The sequence below is a fragment of the Cyprinus carpio genome, chromosome A20 (assembly GCF_018340385.1).
Source record: "Cyprinus carpio isolate SPL01 chromosome A20, ASM1834038v1, whole genome shotgun sequence".
Taxonomy (NCBI): domain Eukaryota; kingdom Metazoa; phylum Chordata; class Actinopteri; order Cypriniformes; family Cyprinidae; genus Cyprinus; species Cyprinus carpio.
Window position 1 is genome coordinate 10,935,051 of NC_056591.1, and position 21,986 is coordinate 10,957,036.

At 37.5% G+C, this 21,986-nt stretch overlaps 2 protein-coding genes across 4 annotated transcripts; both read left to right on the forward strand.

Annotated features, from left to right (window-relative positions):
* The first annotated feature begins 4,021 nt into the window (after nt 1–4,021).
* On the forward strand, nt 4,022–13,530 carry LOC109084310 (myotubularin-related protein 9-like). 3 transcript variants are annotated; one of them, XM_042777583.1, is made up of 12 exons: nt 4,022–4,141; nt 4,732–4,937; nt 5,196–5,304; nt 5,416–5,541; nt 6,369–6,542; nt 6,619–6,836; nt 7,909–8,070; nt 8,441–8,582; nt 8,799–9,019; nt 9,791–9,942; nt 11,767–11,945; nt 12,054–13,530. In XM_042777583.1, exons 2-11 carry the CDS (start codon nt 4,756–4,758, stop codon nt 11,928–11,930), a joined length of 1,650 nt encoding a protein of 549 aa, XP_042633517.1. In that variant the 5' UTR covers nt 4,022–4,141; nt 4,732–4,755; the 3' UTR covers nt 11,931–11,945; nt 12,054–13,530. The 3 variants fall into 3 exon arrangements, with proteins under 3 accessions (XP_042633517.1, XP_042633515.1, XP_042633516.1); XM_042777581.1 differs by having other exon boundaries at nt 11,767–13,530; XM_042777582.1 differs by having other exon boundaries at nt 4,139–4,181; nt 11,767–13,530.
* Nucleotides 13,531–15,648: 2,118 nt separating this feature from the next.
* Nucleotides 15,649–20,810, forward strand: LOC109069174 (L-threonine 3-dehydrogenase, mitochondrial-like). Its single transcript, XM_042777584.1, has 9 exons — nt 15,649–15,803; nt 17,514–17,713; nt 17,892–17,934; nt 18,047–18,117; nt 18,274–18,423; nt 18,704–18,876; nt 18,973–19,063; nt 19,361–19,630; nt 19,725–20,810. Exons 2-9 carry the CDS (start codon nt 17,524–17,526, stop codon nt 19,862–19,864), a joined length of 1,128 nt encoding a protein of 375 aa, XP_042633518.1. The 5' UTR covers nt 15,649–15,803; nt 17,514–17,523; the 3' UTR covers nt 19,865–20,810.
* The last annotated feature ends 1,176 nt before the right edge of the window (nt 20,811–21,986 follow it).

Consider the following 21,986-nt stretch of genomic DNA (forward strand, 5'->3'; position numbering starts at 1 on the left):
CAGTCGAAATTATTTGTACCAACCCGCCTCTTCCTTTCTCCTTTGCCGAGTGTGTTGTAAAGGTGTGGATTGATTTATTTTGTTTGTTTGTTTTATCTGTCTGTCTGTCATTTCTTTTGATTATTCTGCTGTTAATAAAAATAGATCTGTATCGTAGCCTATCTCGTGGCAGTCAGCATTCAGATATTTCTTATTAATGACAGTTTGTCTTGGGCAGCACTCATTTTCTCATGTTGCTGTCTTTCCGCAATTTTGACAAGCTTACTAAATATTATTTTTATATTTGTTTAAATATTAAAATAATTTTGATTTTTGCATCTAGGCTACCTTTTCTGTGTTTTTTTTTAACTAGTTCACTCTTGTGACTTTTGTAACTATTGAGAGCACACACTGATTTTGCCTAGTTTAAGCTGATCAAGCTGGTCTCTCATACAACCCCCAAAACCTCTTTATAACTACACCCAACAGACGCAGTCCTGGTCAGGTTTTGAGACCAAAAAAGACCCAGCAACCAGTTCAGACTGTTTTCAGCAGAATGATTTTGGAAAATTTGGAGAATGGAGTAATTTCGTTATTTTAAAAAAAAATATTTCTCTCAGTTGCAACTTTCCAAGGGGTCTCACAACTGGGTCAAACTCTACCCAACAGCCCACAAACCACATGGGATAAGCATACTGTGACAGTGGGGCGGGGCCGAGAGCCGTGGGAAACGGAGCGAGGCCCGGTGGAGTGATTGGAAAAATGAGCGACACACCTGCTACCACCACCGGTTCTCGAGTCCCAGCGAGGAGATCGGGAGGATACAAAAGAGGAGGCGACAGTGAAGTACGAACAGAGGACCAGGTGCCTGGGTTTTATTTTGTGGTTTGGTTTTTTTTGTGCGACAGGCAGTCGCCCGTGAGGGGCTGTCGCGCTGTTTTATGTTTATTTATTTATTTTTTTTTTTTTCAACATTCAAATCAAACTTTAATAACCAAAATAACCATAAAACAGCGCGACAGCCCCTCACGGGCGACTGCCCGCGCACAAACAAAAACCAAACCACAAAATAAAAACCAGGCCTGGTCCTCTCCGTTCTCTCGATCCTTCACTGTCGTCGCCTCCTCTTTTGTATCCTCCCGGGCCGATCTCCTCCGTAGGGACACGCGAGAACCTCGGGAGAGTGGAGCAGGTGTGTCGCTCATTTCCCACCTTCAATCCATCCACCTCGCGGGGCATGCCCAGGCTCGTCGGCCGCGCCCCCGCCCCACCCCCTCACACTAGGTCACACATACCATTTATTAGACTCCAAAATTCAGCCTTTATTCTTTGAAAACCCATGCCATCAGCAGCCGATCTGCACTCCTGCTATTTCTCAATGCAATGACTCAGGTTTCCTCCAGGTGGTCAATCAAAACTAAAGAGCAAGCAATAGAGAAAGAAAATTTTGATCCTTGCCAAAAGCATTGCTGTTATCCTAAGAAAAAACTTACCACATACCTTGAGCTCTGATTACAAACCAAAGTGTGTTTTGTCTGCCAGCAAAGCAGTTCCCAATGCAGTACTGCCATCCAATGCCAGCACTAGGACTCCTTCTCACCCTCCCACAAGCCATCGTAAATCCTCACACCTGTGGAAGTGCCAGGGACACATTAAGACGGTGCCACTGTTACATTAATAAGATGATCTCACACTACAGTCCCACTGGTTGCCAATAGGCTTAGATTGTAACATAAGGCACAGGCATGGTGGCATTACAGTAATCTTTTTTATTACAACAGTTTTTTGTTAATTCATTGAAAAGGTTGTGTGAAGAGAATGACATTTCTCTGCCAACCCTTCCCATTTGGTATCAGTTGCAACAGCCATTTGATGTGAATTACATGAAAGTATGATGTTCAGAGAATGTGTGCATTGCTGCCTCATCTGGCATTCATAAATGGTTCCTGTACCTAAGGAAATGTTTGAAAATCATTTATAAATGCAGTGACTTTGAATTTGCACAATGCTGCAGGTCTGGTGTGAAGTTCTTCAAATTAGCGTGCACTGTCATTGTCTCTCTTTCGGGTTTCGGAGCCGAGGAAACTTCACAGGATTGTTTGATGAGCGGAATAAACTAGCACTTCTGAGCTAATAATGCAAAAAGCTACTATCAAAGTGGCCTGAAGCAAAGAGAATAGTCTTAGATTCAGTGTCATGTGTGGTGTTGCATTTAATTGCTGTCATGCACAATGGTAACAAACAGACAATTATTCCATACAATGCCCATTTAAAAAAAAAAAAAAAACGGTCTTTACAGATCATTTTAAAACATTTGTGCATGCAGGTTAAGGATTGATATGCTGGAAATGCAGTACAGTAATACTAGAACCAAGATATCACAGAAAGAAAAACATCCAATATCATTAGGATTATGAGAGACTTTTTAATTTTATTTTAAATGAAAATTTGCTCAGGTAATCCAAAATGTAGATCAATTTGTTTCTTCATCACAACAGATTTGGAGAAACTTAGCATTACATCACTTGCACTTGCACATTTCTCCAAATCTGTTCTGATGAAGAAACAAACATCTAAATCTTGGATGGCCTGAGCGAGAGTATATTTTCAGAAAATTTTCATTTTTGAGTGATCTATTACTTTAAGTCCTGTATCATCTTTATTGGTGTCACACTGTGATAATAACAAACAGACAGTTCATATGTCATATCATCTGCCAAGTGACAAAAGCAGATCTTCACAGATATTTTTTAAAACTATTGCTCTGCCATGTAGCTATGTTGAGGACTGATATACTACATGAGATGAAAATGTACAGCATGCTTAAGAGTGCCTGGCTTCACAGACGACACTCAATTACATTTGCAAAAATATCAGCTCTCAGTCAGTGCGTCATGTACGCCAAATCTACCCCACAAATGGCGTACATTTTTAATGAAAGCAAATGGAGACGCATATTTTTTGGGGGAGTGTGGGGTTCATGGCACATATGTAACTCAAGCTAAATAATGGAGTGACTGTAATCGCTCACGGTGCTCAAGAGACGCCAGACACTCATCTTCCTCCTCAACAGGAGGCCACTCTTCTCCCAACAGGATTCTGCTAAGATTACAGCAGGAGCCGTGTTGTGAACTCATACAGGTGTACGCATGTGCACACACACACACACACGCACACGCTTCACTGAAAAATGATCTTTATATGTCAGTACTAAATACTGCACTCTCAAAGGACCAGAAATGTTGATATCAGATTTATAAATTAAAGACTAAAAATCTCTTACATGTCTCAAAATCTCTCAATATAATCTTTGCAATTATACATTAATTTAAAAATACTATATCATAATATAAGATGCTTGAAATGTCATAATGCAGTACAATAACGGAACCTATTTATTTATTTATTTATAATAACCCCATAAAACCATTGTGAATTATGCTTGAAAGCTTCAATACACATTTTATTTTATTTTAGACTTTGTTTACTGGTAAACATTAGATAGACTCAAGATACAAGAGTTAAAAAAAATGTAAAAAATTGTGCTAAGTGAATTTTTTTTTTTTTTTTTTTTATGTATTTTTTTTTTCAGTTGCGAACATAATATATGCGAGCAAAAAAATTATATCAAATATAATGAGTTTCATTAACTCCAGTAAATCCATTTCTGACACTACATTTGACATTACAAACATGTTCCACAAGTATTGTTTAACTTTTTGTACGTTGTATTTGGTGCTGTTAACCTGTCAATCTACTTCCACAGCAATGCCAAGTTGGTTTATGGTTAGTTTATGTTGGTCTAGTTGGCCAATATAGCCGTGCTGTTCCTCTCTAAAGCTTTATGATAATATTTTATAAACGTGTAGAGAACAACATAGAATTATGTTTTGGCAATTATATTATATTTTATATTACTACTTAGGCTACATACAGTTGTAACTATCTAAATAATTACCATATTTTATTTATTTATTTTATTTATTTATTTGAGAATAGGATGAGTGAGGATGTTCAAGACTCGTCTCCTTTCATGTCATCACGCTCCCTCACTTCCATCCAAACCAGTAACGTTAGGCGGCGATACTGAATCAAATTTGCTTGCGGTCGGTTGTCAAATCCAACAAAGGAGTGGAAGGAAACAAGGAAGTGGTGGTGTCAGGTGAGAGGAATGCTGTTGTTACCGCTGTCATCTCTTCTAAGTACATGTTTATAATGCGTATTTTGTTCTTGACAAGTAACATTGCACCTGCAGTTCTTTGCCGAGTGCATTCGATTAGTTTTAGTCCGAGCGTTTTTATGTTAAAGCGACACAAAGCTGTAAATCCCGTCTGTTGTCATATTTTATGATGACACAGCGAGCCGAGAGAAATTGGACGGATACCTTGAATATGCTACAATAACTGTTTATAAATACACGTGCCTGTTTTAGTTATCCTCCTTCAAGTAAAACAGACGAATGTGGCATTTTTCTTACTGCTGTCTCATTGCTTGCGTCACATTTTGCAACCTTGAGCAGATGCAAGACATTAATAATTACAAACCTTTTATCAACTGCGTATCACCATTAAATTTATTATTATCATACTATTATATAGGTTTAGTTGTCAAAGGCGTGATATTACCTTAACTAAAAAGATCATATAAATAAATGCAATTCACAGAATAACAACAAACCTATTAACAATGAGACTAAGACGTAATTTGCATTACAGTATTCATCAGTGTGTCCTGTCCCATTGACTCTCGCAGGTTTTTTGTACCACTCAAAACATCATGGAGTTCGCTGAGCTGATCAAAACCCCCCGTGTGGATGGGGTGGTCCTCCACCGACCCTTCATGCCCACTGTGGAGGGAACTCTGTGTCTGACAGGACATCACCTCATCTTGTCTTCTCGCCAGGACAACACTGAGGAGCTCTGGCTGCTTCATGCGAACATTGACTCTATTGAGAAAAGGTACATCTGATATATTATTCATCAAGGATGCATGTGACAGTAAAGACATTTATAATGTTTTAAAAGATTTCTGGGTAACACTTTACAATAAGGTTCCATGTTAGTTAATGTATTAACATATTAAAATATATTCTAATATATAGAAAAGTTATTTTAAAATGTAATAATATTTTACAATGTTACTGGTTTAAGAACAGTTTGATCAATTAAATGCAGCCTTGGTGAGCTTGAGAGACCTAACTGACCTAATGTGCGCAGGTTTGTCGGGTCACTGGGAACTATTATTGTAAAGTGTAAAGACCTGCGGGTGATTCAGCTGGACATACCTGGCATGGAGGAGTGTCTCAACATTGCCAGCTCAATTGAGGTAAGACTGCATTAGTACTCACTCCTAAAGCAGTAATAATGGTCTAATAACCCTAATTTCTACTAATCAGTTTATGCTGTTAGTGTTCAGTTTATGATCATTCAATTTCAGGCTCTCTCCACGCTGGACTCTGTGTCCCTTATGTATCCGTTCTTCTACCGTCCTCTGTTTGAGGTCATTGAGGATGGATGGCAGTTGTTTGTACCAGAGGAGGCTTTCAAAGATCTGGAGTCTATGGTATTGTTTTATCCCTGGAAGCCTTGATCCTGAGATCATCAGAAAACGTTGTAAAACAGTTGCTGGTTTTTTCAGATTGTTCTCTATGGGAAGCCAGAAAGAAAATATTTGTGACTGTATGTTTTGATATTCAATTGAATTTAAATACAGTTAGTATTTCATACACTACCATTTAAAATTTTGGGGTTGATAAGATTTTTTAAAAATGTTTTTGGAAGTCTTTTATACTCATCAAAGCTGCATTTATTTGATTGAAGTATAATAACACTATAATAATATTGGGAAAATAATTACAATTTAAAATAACTTTTCTGTATTATAATTTATTTTAAAATGTCTTTTATTATTGTGATGCAAGGTTGAATTTTCAGCATCATTACTCCAGTCTTCAGTGTCTCGTGATCCTTCAGCAATCATTCTAATAAGGAGGCTCACGGAGCATTTTTTATTATCATTGTTGAAAACAGTTGTGCTGCTTAATATAATAGTAATATTTCATAATATTTTGTGGAAATTTTAAGTGGTCTAAACAGCATTTATTTTGAAATAATTTTTTTTCTAACATTATATGCTGTCACCTTTGATCAATTTAATGCATCCTTGCTAAATGAAAGTATTAATTTCTTTTAAAAAAATTACTGACCCATCTTTTGAGTGGTATTGTATATGAGCTTATTTAAAACCCCTTTTGGTTTAGAATTAGACTTAGTTAAAATACATTAATGAAAGCTTTTTAAATGTTTCTGCTTTTGATTTTTGTTATTTTCAATCAAAAATAAAGTGTCTAAATTATAAAGGTGACACAGAGTTCTGTTGTCCTCTCTCAGACAGATGAATGGAGACTGAGTGAGGTAAATAAAGACTTCAGCGTGTGCCCCTCGTACCCGTCCCTACTGACCGTGCCCAAAGACATTGATGATGAAAGCCTCTGCAAAGCTGCTTCCTTTCGCCACGGTGGTCGTTTCCCTGTGCTCAGTTACTACCACAAGAAAAACGGCATGGTTAGAAGTGCACTTTGGAAATGTTGTTTTCAAATTTTGATCTATTTAATACAGACTCTGATCACACTGTCCACAGGTGATGATGCGAGCAGCACAGCCACTAACAGGAACCAATGGACGCCGCTGCAAAGAGGACGAGAAACTGATCAACGCCACGCTTTGTGCAGGGAAGCGAGGTTACATCATCGACACACGGACTATAGCTGTAGCGCAGCAGGCTAAAGCTCGCGGAGGAGGATTTGAACAGGAAGCCAACTACCCTCAGTGGAGGAGGATCCATAAAGCAATTGAGAGGTGTGTATCCAGTTATACTTACCATAGCCAGACTTACTGCATGAATAGAAATATGGACAATATTTAATATCCTGGCTGATAATCATTTTCATGTTATGACCAGACATAATTTTTTATGTCTGGCATAACTATTTTATTTCTAAATAAACATTAAAAAAACACTAAAATCAGCTGTTTTAAATTTGAACATCGCAACATAATGTAATATAAAAGTTATACATATAATGCTGCATTTATTTGATTATTAAAAATACAAAACAGTGATTTTGTGAAATACTATTACAATTTAAAATAACTGTTTTCTATTTTAATATATATTTTATCATGTAATTTGTTCCTGTTATATAATTTTTTCTAATTTAGTTGTAACTTTTTTTGCATTGAAATGTAAAGAACATAAGTGAATTTGATTTAAAAAGAAATTATTACATTTTATTTTATTAGAAGTTTTATTATGATTGACCACCTGACCAACGTGTAAACCGATCAACCACAATTTTGTTTGGTTTTTACATGCTATTTAGAGCCAGTTTTGATACACAATAAAATACCAGCATTAAAAAATATTTAAATTATGATGCAGCGGGTTATATGAATAGTAAGACTCTGTAGTCAAATATGTTCAAAGCAATGCATACAATACAAACTAAATTTTAATACTTTACATTTTACATTTTTACATTTAAAATATGCATGAAAAAAATACAATATTTAATATTAATAACTATTTTGTCAGTGCATGTTATAGATCTTATTAATCCATGTATGTGTTTAATATATATATGATAAAGTTGTCAGTGATTCAGATTAGACTTTGCCAAATCAGTTTCTTTTCAATTTTATGATCAATATGCATAAGGCAGTCAATGAATGGACTGTGGGTGCTTTGCACCAAGACGGAGACTTCTAAACACTGTACTTTTATTAGGGGACTCATTTAAGCCTGGAAAACATGCATCAGTTGCAGTAAAATGTTCACTTGGAGATGAAGCGTATCGTATGTAAGCAAACAAACAGTTTGCATAAATGAGTTCTGTAATTGGACAATAATCTGGCAGCTGTTCTCCCACAGGTCTAATGTTCTGCAGGAGGGTCTGATAAAGCTGGTTGAGGCATGCAATGATCAGTCGCACAGCATGGACCGCTGGCTCAGTAAACTTGAAGCATCCAACTGGCAGAGTAATGTTAAGGAAATCCTCACAACGGCCTGCCTGGCTGCACAGTGCATTGACAGGTACATCTGTTGATACGTTTGTCTGTTCCTTTCTCACACACACAGAGCCATTAAAATGCAGATAGATCTGTATATGCCATATTGTGCAGCTGTGTTAATTACTGTTTTAGCTCTTTTCTAAATTAATTACGAAAGCTGCTATCACTGTTTTTCAGCACATTTGTTGCAAAGGTTGTTGTGGTGATAATTAGTGCTGTTGTCAAGCTGTAATTGCCATTATGTTCATACCACACTGCTAATGCTGTTTTAAAAGCTGCTTTTGGCCCGAAGTTTATTATCAGGTTTGTAGCACTATGTGTGTGCTAAATCATCTCAATCTGAGTGCAGTTGCAAATGTGGAGGAACCACTTTAATTTGTGTTCAATTCTTGGGAAGGGGCGTCAGTGCTGGTTCATGGCACAGAGGGCACTGATTCAACACTGCAGGTGACGTCTCTCGCCCAGATCATCCTCGATCCGGCATGCAGAACCATCCGTGGCTTTGAGGCGCTGATTGAGCGAGAGTGGTTACAGGTGAGAGAGGTTCCCCGGAAAACTCTTGACTCAGATGTGTCCGATTTGTCTCATCTGCTTCCTGTCCCATCGTCAAAATCATTCTATTACCCTCGCTAGAAAATATCAGAATGCACCAGGGAACTAGTGAGTGGAATGAAACACAGCCTTGGTTTTAAAATGATGTTTCTCTGTGAAGTCTGGGATAACCTATGATCCTGTAACCTTCACCTCCAGGCCGGTCACCCGTTCCAGCAGCGCTGTGCACAGTCCGCATACTCAAATGGGAAGCCCCGAAGTGAAGCGCCCGTGTTCCTGCTCTTCCTGGACTGTGTGTGGCAGATCCTGCGGCAGTTCCCCTGCTCCTTCCAGTTCAACGAGAACTTCCTGATCATGCTCTTCGAGCACGCTTATGCCTCACAGTTTGGAACTTTCCTCGGAAACAGCGTGGCCGAGAGGTTAGTGTTCCCCTCCATCACAGTCTTGTCATGACGTCCATTTACAGATTCTCACATACTATCCCATTTCCTGTATTACATCACATACAACCGTGTAAAAACAGTTTGTTTTAACCATATCGGATAAATCTCTAAGGGGCCAACACAGGACCTGTCGCAAACACCACACTTATTCTATCACTCTGAAGGTAACTTGTGTGTCTGTGTAGTAGGTACATCTCCAAACTGTGGGTCTGAAAGAAAACCGCAAGGGAATTTGAGATTGGGCAGTAGTTTACACTTGCACTTGAACGTTAAACTCTGTTACACATGAATGTTGGCATGTTGTAATTCTATCCATATGGAAAGAAACATTCAGGAGCAGAAGGTCACGACCCCTTCCGTCAACACTCCTGCGTCAGTAGAGGTCAACTTGTAGCTGACAGTGACCCTTTTGTGTTTGTCTCTTATTCTGAGCAGGATGTTTTGGTAAATGTGTTGTGAAAAGATTTTCCGCTTGTTGCTTAAATGTGTATCAGATTTCAAAATGTCCAGTTTTGGTACAGTCATATACTGACAATGAATGGTGTGTAGTATCTGATGTCGTAAATCTGATATTTGGACCCAAGAGGAGAGGTTTCATTCTGGTTTAACATTTGAAAGGCTTTCTAAATGCTTATTGTTACTATAATGGATAGCAATGGCTTGATGTATCTGGCTCCTCGTAACATAAACTTTACTGTAAAGTTTAGCTGTAAATGTAAGCTTTGCCCTTTCTGTGTAATGTTTCAGGTTGAAGCTGCTGCTGTCTCAGAAAACTGTTTCTCTGTGGTCATGGGTGAACAGACCTCAGGAGCTGGAGCGATTTCTCAACCCACTTTATGAGCCCAATAACCTGGTCATCTGGCCGTCTGTGGCTCCTCAGAGCCTGCTGCTGTGGGAAGGTAAGCACCATCAAATCTCCCATGTTCCTCTCATTTTTTGATCTCTTCTAGCACTTGCTGTGAACATGACATCATCATGAAAATGATAAAATGAAAAGCATGTTTCCCAGTTAAACTATAGGGGGCAGTCACGTGTTGCTTGGTGCTTTAACTGGATTTTTGCAGTGCCACTTCAGATGCATGAGATGCCTAAAGAACATATGGATTGTGAGATCAGTATGTGTTTTAAAATGAATGGTATGTCACCATTCTTCCATGACATGCTGTAGATGCACCTTGTGCATTAGTGACGCACTTTAACATTATGTTTAACAAACTTTGAGTCAGATTTCCATCTGAATAACTGTAATTCTCCTGGTGTAATGAAAAAGAAATTTAAAAAGGATAATGAATATTTATTAAAAATTAAATATAAAATGTATTTAAATTTTATAATACAATATTATTTAAATTAATTAATCAATTTTTTAAAGAACATGCCTATAAGTCTGCTGCAAAGTTATTGTAGTTTGTCTGTATGACAGAGATGGTTTTCTGGACACAGATTGCCAAATTAAAAAAAAAAATAAAGTTAATATTACTTTAAATATAATAATCCATTAATATCCATTGCTTAATCACTTTCAATAAAACTCACCTTGCTTGTCACGTTTCAGATATTATTAAGCATTAAAGAAGCAACTCTGAGATTTCAACATCAGTTTGTTTTAAACCTTTCACCAGATACAGATTAACATCACATGGAATTCACAAGTGTGACAATAATTTAACCCCGATGACCTCTGTGCCATTCATTTTTTCAGTCCTCGTCTCTGGAGCCTGTCATGCCTCTATTTTAGAGGTGCAATGAAAGAGACTCTTTCAGGAAAAGCAGCCAAGCAGACATGAAGTTTAATGCCATGGGGGTTCACTTTCAGTCACATGAGCAGTTCTCAAACAACTCACAGATATGTTTAGACCTTTCATATACACTACCAGTCAAACATTTGGATATTAGTGTACCCACTTAAAAAGCTACATTAAACAATCTTATATTATAGATGTATTTTAGATATATGTCTTTTCCTAGATAAGTTTATAAACCTATATTTAAAAAAATGCCACATTTGTTGGGTATTTTAGCTACTTTTCCTTCATTAACTGGTCCAACCCATTAAAAATAAATGCATTAATAATAATAATAAAATGTATTTATTTATAAACAAAAAGATATGTAGGCACATATTTCATTATGCAATCATTTATCATTTAAAGGTTTAAATAATAAGGATTTTATAATTTAGGGTTGTGTGTATAGAAGCAAACGCAGTCTGCATGCCAGTATGAATGGAAGCAACAGATGCTGCTAGTGTATGTCTGAATGAATGAAAGTAACCAGGTGGTTTGAACGAAACTATTTGAGTTTCCTATTTGGGGGTTCTATATGAATGCATCCTTTCTTCTCTTCCAAGTCACTTTTGTACAGAACGATATGTGAGAACAATTTTTCATTTTTGGTTAAACTATTCCTTTAACTGTCAAGGTCCTTTGAGAAATAGCTTATCGAATGTTAATATCACAGTTGGATGAGTATTGACCAGTGCACTCTGCTTACATCATTACAAAATGTCAGCTTTACACGTGTTAAGAAACATGTGGGGATATTTAAGGTCTCCTTGTGTATAACCTTAAGGTACAGCAAGGGTGATCAATGTGGCCATCTCACATCTGTTTTTTTTCCTGCTTGTATATAACAGTCATGGCAGAAAAGATCACTGATCAGCAACAAAAGATGATGTCATCACATTATATCACATCTCTGGCACCTTGTTCTTGTTTCTACAGGGGTATTCCTTCGCTGGAATCGCTCCACAAAGTGTTTGGATGAGGCTTATCAGGAGATGGTCCATATTATAGAGTACAACAAGGAGCTGCAGAACAAAGTGAACAGCCTGCGCAGACAGCTGGCCCAGCTCGAGACGGAGGACGGCCCACTGCAAACACCGTAGGACATCAACAGAATGGTACACTTATGATTTACCATCTATGTCTTACTGAAATAAGCCTCACGCACATGTATCTACACTCCTCTGATCATACTCTTTCTTTCTGACTCCTTTTGTCTCCGATAGATTCTACACTCTGCAGCTCTATTGATATATCATTGTAGTTTTCTTCAAACACTATGCTGCACTTGTCCTTGCGATGTTTCATGTAAAACACTTTAAACTGATTAGCAGGTTATGATATGGATGTAATTTCACTAGAAATTGTACATTGGTGTTTTGGTTTACATATTCTCAAAGAAAAGGGACTGCTGATGTGCCAGTTTTTTTTTTTTTTTTTTTTTTTTTTTTTTTTTTAAGTCCTGTGCCATGAAGTGCAGTAGAAAATACAATTCTAAAAAGAAATAAAAGGGAAAATATTGGACTGACTATTATATGCTGGAAATTCATCATTTGAATATAACACAGGTGGTTTACATAGTCTTAAATGATCCCTAACTCCTTCCAAAGAGACACTGATCACATGATTAAAGAGATGGTTCACCCAAAAGTCAAAATTTGTTAAGTGTTTACTCACCCTCAAGCCGTCCATGATGCAGAGGAGTTTGTTTCTTCATCAGAACAGATTTGGAGAAATGTAGCATTATATCAGCAAGTGATGTAATGCTACATTTCTCCAAATCTGCTCTGATGAAGAAACAAACTCATCTACATCTCGGATGGCCCGAGGGCGATACATTTTCATTTTTGTTCCTTTAAGAAATTGCCAACGCTATATGCTTTACAAATGTAAGATTGTTTGTACACTGGTAATATTCATATTTGCATAGAGTAAAATTATTCAGTATATAGTTTAAGAATACAGATTTCTGTTATTGATATTGTGAATGAGAAAATAATGTGTCATAAATGTCCATCCACAACCTTTAAAAAATCTTTACTTTTTTATTTTTTATTTTTTTGGAATATGAAATTCTTTCATATTAGGATACATGCAGCAGTTGTTTTGGAACATCTAAAAATAAAGCCCACTGGGATTATTACAGTTTCCGTTCTGCACAAAAGCATTTCATTTCCTCCAGTTCTCCATGAGTGACATGAGCATGGTCTTGTAGACAGAAGGTGTTTGCTGCAAAAACTCATGCAGATCATTTCACATATCATTTATGCAAATAAATCAAGATATATACACTCAATGTGCCGTTAAAGGTTTTTGGGTTCACTTGTTTCATAAATGCGTGAATATTTCAATCTATTGTGTAGTGACTCCTGTAACCTATAAAGGTCATTTTAATATTCCACCGGGTTCTTACCATCAAGTACTCTTATGCATTAACTAATGTGTTTTTGTTTAAGATAGGTTTTGATACTGGGTTTAGACAGTCAGTTGTTGTTTTGTTTTATTTGTTTTGTTTTGTTTGTTATGCACGATTTTTTATTATTTCATTTTGGCACTTCAATAGAATCAACTGACATGCATCATTAAGATTCGCTGTATAATTGTCTGTACAGTCTCATGCCTTGCTTTACAAAATATAATATTGATTAAATGTTTAACTGAAATATGTTATGTTCTGTGGGCATTAAATGATTGTTTAATGTACATCTATGTGTGTGTTTTTATTTTTCAATTTTTCATATTTAAATTGACCACCTGTAAGTATCTCAGTTCCAAACTATAAATGGTAATAAAATATGACTTATCAGCGCAACATGATAATGACCGATAAAATCTAATTACCATTGGAAAAAAAAAAGGGAAACAACAGTATGTAAACTTCAAACTGAATATAAAGCTCATATAAAATATATTAAGGATTGTGAAAATAATTGATTTTTCTTTTAAAACCTATTGCTGAACTGTCAACTAATTGGCTCAACAGCAGCACTGTTTTATACTGCTTATGCTGCAAATACAACCGCTGGCTGTGTAAAGCACCAGATCTCTCGTCACATAAACATATGGTTGCTTTCCCCACTCATTATCAGGAACATTAGTATTTCCTGGGGGATGGGCCTGATACAGCCACACACATACAGTACACGGTATACGTGTGCTCAAGTTTCAGATGCACCCTATACAGGACCTCTGGTGCTGTGCAGATACTGATTTGCTATGTCTGGAAATAATGTATGTGCTGACATGCTCTGTATTCTGCTTTTAATCATGGACAAAGACAACACTTGTTGGGCGCACAGAGACGGTAGCAGACCTGAAGTAACCTTCGGGCAAACACTTCACGCAAGCCCTAAAAGTGTGTCACTTTGAGTTACTCATTCACTATTTTGTTATATTGGCGATTTGTTCTTTTGGAAAGAGGGAGATGTGTCCTTCCTCCATGACCTGCACACATCAGGCATCCATCCTATTGATCTATTAGATTGAAAATCCTCATAAATACACCTGAAATGATGGCGATTTTCAGGGTAAAGATCAGTTGAGTTGAGTGGATATAGCCTTAAAGCTTCACAGGAAGTCTGAATCATATTGATGGTGAGTGGCTGGCAGACCAGAAGCTGTAATAGCTCTGACTCACCATCCATGAATTGGCAGAAAATATAGCAAACAATAAGAAAAGCTGCTGGAAAGGTAATGTTCCTCTGTTGTTTTTGCTTCCAGCTATCAATCAGACTTTTTTTGCAAAACATGCAAAACATGCTTTTTCACAGATTAAAATAATTAAAAATGTTTAATAATGTTTTGTATTTCATTCTTTTCAACAATTTTTATTTGCTGAAATGCTTCTAAATCAGGGCTCAACATTTATGAGAAAGATTCGGGCAGGTTTTGTTGTCACTACACCTCACGTTTGTTGATCATGTTGATCATGTTATGTGCTTTTAAACCAATATAAAATGTGAAAAAAAAAATAGAACATCAAGAAATGAAAAATCAAGAAATAAAAAAATTAAAAATTAAATAATTTAAATAATAAATACTGAAAAATAAATGTAACAAAAAAATAATTGCAATGAGGTATAATAAATAAGTAGCCAATGCATTTTTCCCTGTCAAAATCAAAGGTTTAGGTTAAATTGTAAATAATATAAAGGAAAATGTACACCCTCATGTAACTGGTCTCAATTTCTTTTAGGGTTTCGCCATTTTAACAACATTTCAATCACCTTTTTGCCTTCACTAGTTAATTTTCAAAAATGTACTTTTTGTAAGTTTAAATATTTATTTGTTCTCAATTAATATGGCTAAATGAATAAATAAAAAATCAATACCAACACAACGCGAGTAGTAGTAGTAGTATTGTTAGTAATAATAATTATTATAAAAGTAATTAATTAAAGTGCTGGTTAAAATAGTTTAAATATAGGATTTATATGTTTAAAAATATATTTGAGGCTAAAATTAGCGGGGGGCATTTTCCTCATTAGGTAATTAATCTTTTTTTCTTGTATGTTTGGATACCAAACTGCAGAGAATTTTATAGAAAGAATTCTTTCTCTCCCACCCTTTACTATTTGCTTTCTGTCTCTCACTTTCAACCCCACCATCTCATAACCAAACGTCCCGTTGACTGCATTCTTTATGAAAGGAGGGGTTGAACGTGCAACCCTGAAAAAACGTTTCAACCTATGGTTTCAACCACTGACTGTATAAAAGGTTTGGTTTAAACTCTAGAGACGTCAAGAAGGCGTGGCCAGAGCCTCACCTCCAGCGCTGGCCAATCAGAGCGCAGCCGGCTTCTCTTGAAGCCAGACCCTTCTCTCTCGAGCTGCAGATATAAACCTCCGCTGTGGGCTGATGCAATACTGGAGTTAGTGAGAGAAGCATCAGTACGGCAAACCAGACAGAGAAATCTGCTCACGTAGCCCAGAAAACACGTTGTTTGCCTAATCTCCGAGTCTTATTCTAGTCAAAAGGTGAGTGAATTCATTCATTTAAGTTACTGAACTCGACTGCATTTTGCTTTTAAGATTGATTACAATTGATTAGAACCTTATCTGAACGCTGGCTTCCCATGGCCTTGGCTGCAAAGATAAAAATGCATGTTAGTTTATTTTTCACTTTCACATCTTTTAAATCTTAACGCGTTTCATTCCTCAATCCAATGACTTTGTCCTAAAGCATTCCGTTAAATATGTGTGATTTAAGGCCTATGACGAGGTTATCTTATATGCCTCTTCCTCAATTTGTAACTTTCCCGAAAACGCAAGACTTCCCTTTAGTGTTTCATAAATGGATTAGGTCGTGTCCCTATCCTGATCATGTGACCGTTATTTTAAGGCGTCCCTCGCCGGTTGTAGTCGTCGTGAGCACGTCAGTTTCTCCACAGAGCTGCTCGTCTGCCAGCAGAAGTCAAGATTACGCATCACTTCAGTCGTAACGTTACCCATAGACTGTATAAAAACAGGTCGTACCGCTGGGGTTAACCCTGGGCTAGATAACTTGTCATTTTAAACCGGGGTTATATTGGCCGAATTGCAGCGCTAAAGCTGTAAGAATGTTACAGCAAGTCGCTAAGCAACATACAACCAATCAGGAACTCCCTTGGTGATGATCTCATTAAATATTCACGGCCTTCACGCCACGTGTTTAGTCTCCGAGTCTGTAGAAAACGGGTTGGCTTTGTGTTCTGTGAATATTTCAAGCGAGCACAGAGGGCCTGTGTGGCCACCTTTGGCCATGGATGGGCACGTTTTTATTAAAACAAGCCGCGTGCCGTATTACAGCACCGTTAGTCTAAACTGATTCCCGTAAGACTGAGTGACCTTTACGTTCATAATCAAACCGGCTGATAGTAAGCAGCGGATTGTGTGTTAGAGTATTGTGAAGCAAAAAATAAAAAATAAAACCCACCGGGCCCAGGAACAGAACAGTCCGCAGAGACTGGCACAATGAAGCCTTTAAAGGTCGAACTGAAGGATGTGTTCACATGGTGTGTTCAGCGTTTTGCCTGCGTGCCCGCGAGCGCACGGTTCTCGCGTGCTGATTGGCTGCCGGCGAAGGGAGGGCGGTATAAATATGCTCAAATTACATTCTTCGTTCCTTTCGTAACTTTACATTTGAGAGGTAAGAAGCTCAGCGATGACAGCCTGGACATTTACATTGATTTCGGTTTATTATACGAATTTAATAGAAGTATGAACTTTAGGGCGCCTTAATTGTTTACCTGTCGTTATAATTTGAGGGTCACGTGACTACATGTGAAATAGCACTGATGCAAAAAGCGTATGTTCCACTGATCTAATATGACTATATATCTATATATGGTCTGTATTATAGATCAGTGGTATGTTCTATGTTTGACTCGAAATGTTAATCTGAAAACAGCACAAGCTTTTATATTTAGATGTCCAGTATCTTCCAACATGTGTGACTTGCCTCTGAGGAACAAAGAAGGAGATTTTAGGCAGGATGACAAACAGAATGTTAGTTACCTTTCACTCTCATTGTATATTAGGGAAAAAGACTGAGGTGGTCATAATGCCTGACATTTCTGTAAGACATACAGGTTTGGAAGGATATGACGGTGCACATTTTTGGCTGAACTATTCTTTAATTTTTGTTAATTTGGTTATAATGTGTTAGGCTCTTATAATATGTGCCTGTGTCCCCTCTTGTTTTTCCAGGTAACTGAGTATGCCAGTCATCAGAGCCCTTAGTAGCGTAGCAAAGCAGGCCCTGTTGGCCCCTGCGTGTGGATGTCAGCCTCTGACGGTGGCGATACGCAACATCAGCTTCTCCCCGCGTCAGGTCACCTCTGGATCTGATGCCAGCTTTCATTCTGTGTCCTTCTCTGAAACGGACCACCCCAAAGTTCTCATCACAGGTGTGAAAAATGTTATGTACTTGCGACATTGGCATTGTTTTATTTTTAAGAGTTGGTACTTTTGTAATTTATCACGTTGATCACACTGGTTTTAGCAAATTTGAGAAGGGTGGATCCTGACTCCCCTATGGTGTTTTTTGCATGATATTTGATCATTCTTTTTCTCTCTCTCTGTCAGGTGGCCTAGGGCAACTAGGGGTTGGGCTTGCCAAACTGTTAAGGTATGAACATAAATGTGTTGCATAGTTGATGCATTTACAAATGTAATGTGTTAATATGAAGTTTTTACATAAAAATGCGTATTACAAAATGGTTATACATCCTGTTTCATAGGAAGCGATTTGGAAAAAACAATGTGATCCTCTCAGATATCAGGAAACCACCAAGCAACGTCTTTCACAGTGGTATGTCTTCTACATGTCCATTTCAACCAGATGTTTGCCAGAGTCATTTTTGTTTTTTTTTTATGATGAAATCAAGTATATTCAGAAATATGTTCAAGGTACAGAGCTAGACTGATCACACACGTACTGACATGTTGTTAAAAAAATTTCACACAGGCCCTTTTATCTACTCTGACATTCTGGACTACAAGAACTTGCGGGAGATTGTAGTAAACAACAGAATCACCTGGTTAGTGCATTACAGTGCTCTTCTAAGTGCTGTCGGGGAAGCTAATGTGGCACTTGCACGAGCAGTCAACATCACCGGTAAGAATCAAGATTTTAGAAAACTTCAATCCAGTTTGTTTATTTGCAATTTTTAAAATGCAATTTGTTTATTTGTCTTCTGTTTGCCTCTTAAACTACATTCAACAATATCAACCAAAAAATACAACAAATAAATAAAAAAAAAAAAAAAAAAAAAAAAAAAGCTTTTGATTCTGATATGATATGAAATTCATATCAGAATTTCATTCTAAATCTGAAAATCAATCTAAATCTTTTTTTTTTTTTTTTTTTTTTTTTTTTTTTTTTTTTTTCTCTGTAGGACTACACAACATCCTAGACATTGCAGCAGAACATGGGCTTCGGCTCTTTGTGCCCAGTACAATTGGTGCCTTTGGACCAACTTCACCTCGAAACCCCACTCCTGACCTCTGTGTGCAGAGACCACGTACTATATATGGCGTCTCTAAAGTCCACGCAGAGCTCATGGGGGAGGTAATACACCAGTCACCTTTATTTTAGCATTTCACCTATTTTCTGTGCCGTATGTGACTTGGAATATTAATCTTTACCCACAATCCTTTCCTGCAGTATTACCACCATCGATATGGCCTTGACTTCCGCTGTTTACGGTACCCTGGCATCATCTCTGCAGACTCACAGCCTGGGGGTGGCACGACAGGTACGGTGCACTCTGCTCCATCTGTGTTTTTTGGCACATGACCTTGCTCCCGTACGTAAGTGAGGTTATGCAAATGGCACTTGCTCAGAAAGGGGTGTTGTTCACTTTGAGCATTTTTAAATAGTCTGCACCAATGCCGGCCAGCCATATGAACCACACCTCCAATTGCCTGAAGTCACATGTGAAAACTTGAAAAGTACTTCGACAGCTGTTACTGTCATGCTGTTGCATGTGTGAGACTGCTGACCTAAAAAACAACAGTGAGTTATGAAAGTCTGTCTCTTTTGGCTTTTTCAGACTACGCCGTGCAGATTTTCCACGATGCAGTCAAGAATGGCAAGTTTGAGTGCAACTTAAAGCCAGACACACGCCTGCCCATGATGTACATTGATGACTGTTTGCGGGCCACGCTAGAGGTGATGGAGGCACCGGCAGAATCGCTCAGTATGCGCACCTACAACATCAATGCAATGAGCTTCACTCCAGAGGAACTTGCAAACGAGGTCCAGAAACAGCTGCCTGATCTTCAGGTCACATATGAGATTGACTCTGTACGACAGGCTATAGGTATGATCCAAAACATCTTCACTTTCATAAAACATTTTGGTACAAATAAATGGTGCAAAAACGCTTGTTTTTTTTTGTTTTTTTGTCTATATAGCTGAAAGTTGGCCCATGAATTTTGATGACCGCAACGCCCGCAATGACTGGGGCTGGAAGCACGACTATGATCTGCCAGAGTTGGTCCAGACGATGCTCAACTTCATCGGCTCGGATTCCCGCATCGCCCAGGCCAACTGAGTCTGCTCATGAACACTGAAAATATGTACATTTCAAAAAGATTTATAGTGATGCAGAAGAGAGATCCGTGGTCTGTAAATAGTCATTTTCCTTTTCTCTTTTGTGTCATCTGGATATTCCTTTTTGACTTGCACAGACTGTATGTATAATTATAGATTATACAAAGAGGGTGGTCTCTTTTCAGGTCAGGGTGGAAAACCGTCAGAGATTTACATGTATTTTGAAAGCTAAATGAAGAGGAATGGCTTTAAACCTGACGTGGCACTCTTGTGCTTTGCATTTAGTGAAAAAGGATCACTATGTCTCCAGGAAAAATAAACCAAACAAACATGAACGTCCAATACTGAATGTAGCGGATCCTAAAATGTAGCTTCCCCAAATCCTACTCTTTCTGAATTTCCAACTTTTTTTATTTTTATTTTATTTAAGAACAATAGTTTTACTGTACCTTGGTACAAGAACATAATATATGAGGGGAAAAAGCTGATGGCCAAGTTCAGACTAATAGGAATGAAAGATTTGGAATTGTTACAACAACAGCAGCTTCAACCCATTCTAAAATAAACAGACAAGAGTCTGTGGTTTAAACAGGGTGGGACTCAGATGCAGGTCCTCAGGGAAAGTGAAGGTTGTTATGATAAATGACGTTATCATATTCCTCTTGGTTGCTTTTGTGCACTATATTTATTTAGATGGCTCACAGATTAAATGCAAGATTTGGTCTTGCTTCACGTTTGCTGTAAACTTTAATAAGGTCACTTTTTGTTAAGTGCAATTTCTGTCATTTATTGCATTAGCCCATGAATGTTTCCCCACAGGGAATATATTATCCCATATGAAGGGGAGAGTGGGAAACCGATTTAAATTATTTTTAGTTAAGCTTTGCATCCACATCTTTTTGTTCTTTTGATCACAAAACTTGTCAATAAAGCTTTTTTATCTTTAACATTTTGCGTTGTCTTTCATTTGAAGTGTAATGAATTAGTTATTTCAGTTCAGTAGACTTTTTGTGATTAACCCTTATGCACTGTTTGGGGCATACACTTGCATAATGGGGAATTGTTTCCATCTACTTGAAAACAAATGCTTTTAAAATTAGAAAACATGAAATTTCAACTACAGCCACCAGATGCTTTTTTTTTTTCAGTAAACATCATTTGGGGTCAAAAAGACCCCAAACAGCACATAAGGGTTCAAAAAAAGAACTGAGGGTAGAACTGTCATTGTATTTTTTTACAATTGATTTATTTATTTTGCATTTTCTTGGTATCTCTCTGCACTTGTTAAATAGTACCCGATTGACTGCAGTGCCAACAGTCATTCAAATTTTTAATTATAACTTTTATGGGAAATATGATCTGCATTTTAATGGCGGTCTCTTTTGAGGCTATAATGACTGCACAAGAGCTGCATTAAAGCATATTCACATTGCACTCTTCTTGTCACTTCTGATCAAGGTGATTAGTGCAAAATGCATTGATTTAAGACTATAGTCTCCTTAAGTTATCGCTGAACAAGTTCTGTGACATTTTTATGTTTTGATTGGAGTCACGCCACATAAACATTTCAGGGGCATTAGAGCAAGTCTCCTTTTTATTTAGATTGTAAAGGTAAGCTTTGAAAGCAGGTTATATAAAACCTGTTTGTACAGTATATCCAGTGACAAAAGATCTGCCATTCTTTCAAAAAGTTGGCCAGTAATATGGGCGGCACTTATCTGATAAATTGGTTATGTAAGTACTTGGCAACACAGACTAACTGTAGCTTGTATTATGCCGAAAGAGACACTTACCAGGTTCGCTTAAATAATTAGGTTCATTAAACCCTCCCATATACCTTCTTGAAGTTTGTGGTTATTGTCATAAGATCCTTTGAAGGTTTCCTTTGTCTGTAGCTGGAACACTGCAAAAGTGTAAAAGATAGATTGCATAGTGTGTGTGTGTGTTTTATTTTCTTATTTTTTTTTGTGGGTGCTTGGCAAAGGAGCCTCTTTGCCACCTGTAATTTAAGAGTTATGCACCAGATGAGTTTCAGTTGAGGACAATTTTATCTGTCAGCAGTTCTTCCAAATGAAATTCTATCTCATGTAAAGTATGGTCATGTCATCGATGAACACATATAG

What these genes read in the sequence shown, in the direction of transcription:
- LOC109069174 (XM_042777584.1), top strand. Translation starts at nt 17,524, where the DNA reads ATGCCAGTCATCAGAGCCCTTAGTAGCGTAGCAAAGCAGGCCCTGTTG. An exon ending in GGGCTTGCCAAACTGTTAAG is followed by an intron (nt 17,935 to 18,046) that starts GTATGAACATAA and finishes CCTGTTTCATAG; the next exon opens with GAAGCGATTTGGAAAAAACA. An exon ending in ACGAGCAGTCAACATCACCG is followed by an intron (nt 18,424 to 18,703) that starts GTAAGAATCAAG and finishes TTTTCTCTGTAG; the next exon opens with GACTACACAACATCCTAGAC.
- LOC109084310 (XM_042777581.1), top strand. Translation starts at nt 4,756, where the DNA reads ATGGAGTTCGCTGAGCTGATCAAAACCCCCCGTGTGGATGGGGTGGTC. An exon ending in ACATTGCCAGCTCAATTGAG is followed by an intron (nt 5,305 to 5,415) that starts GTAAGACTGCAT and finishes ATTCAATTTCAG; the next exon opens with GCTCTCTCCACGCTGGACTC. An exon ending in TTGAGCGAGAGTGGTTACAG is followed by an intron (nt 8,583 to 8,798) that starts GTGAGAGAGGTT and finishes CTTCACCTCCAG; the next exon opens with GCCGGTCACCCGTTCCAGCA.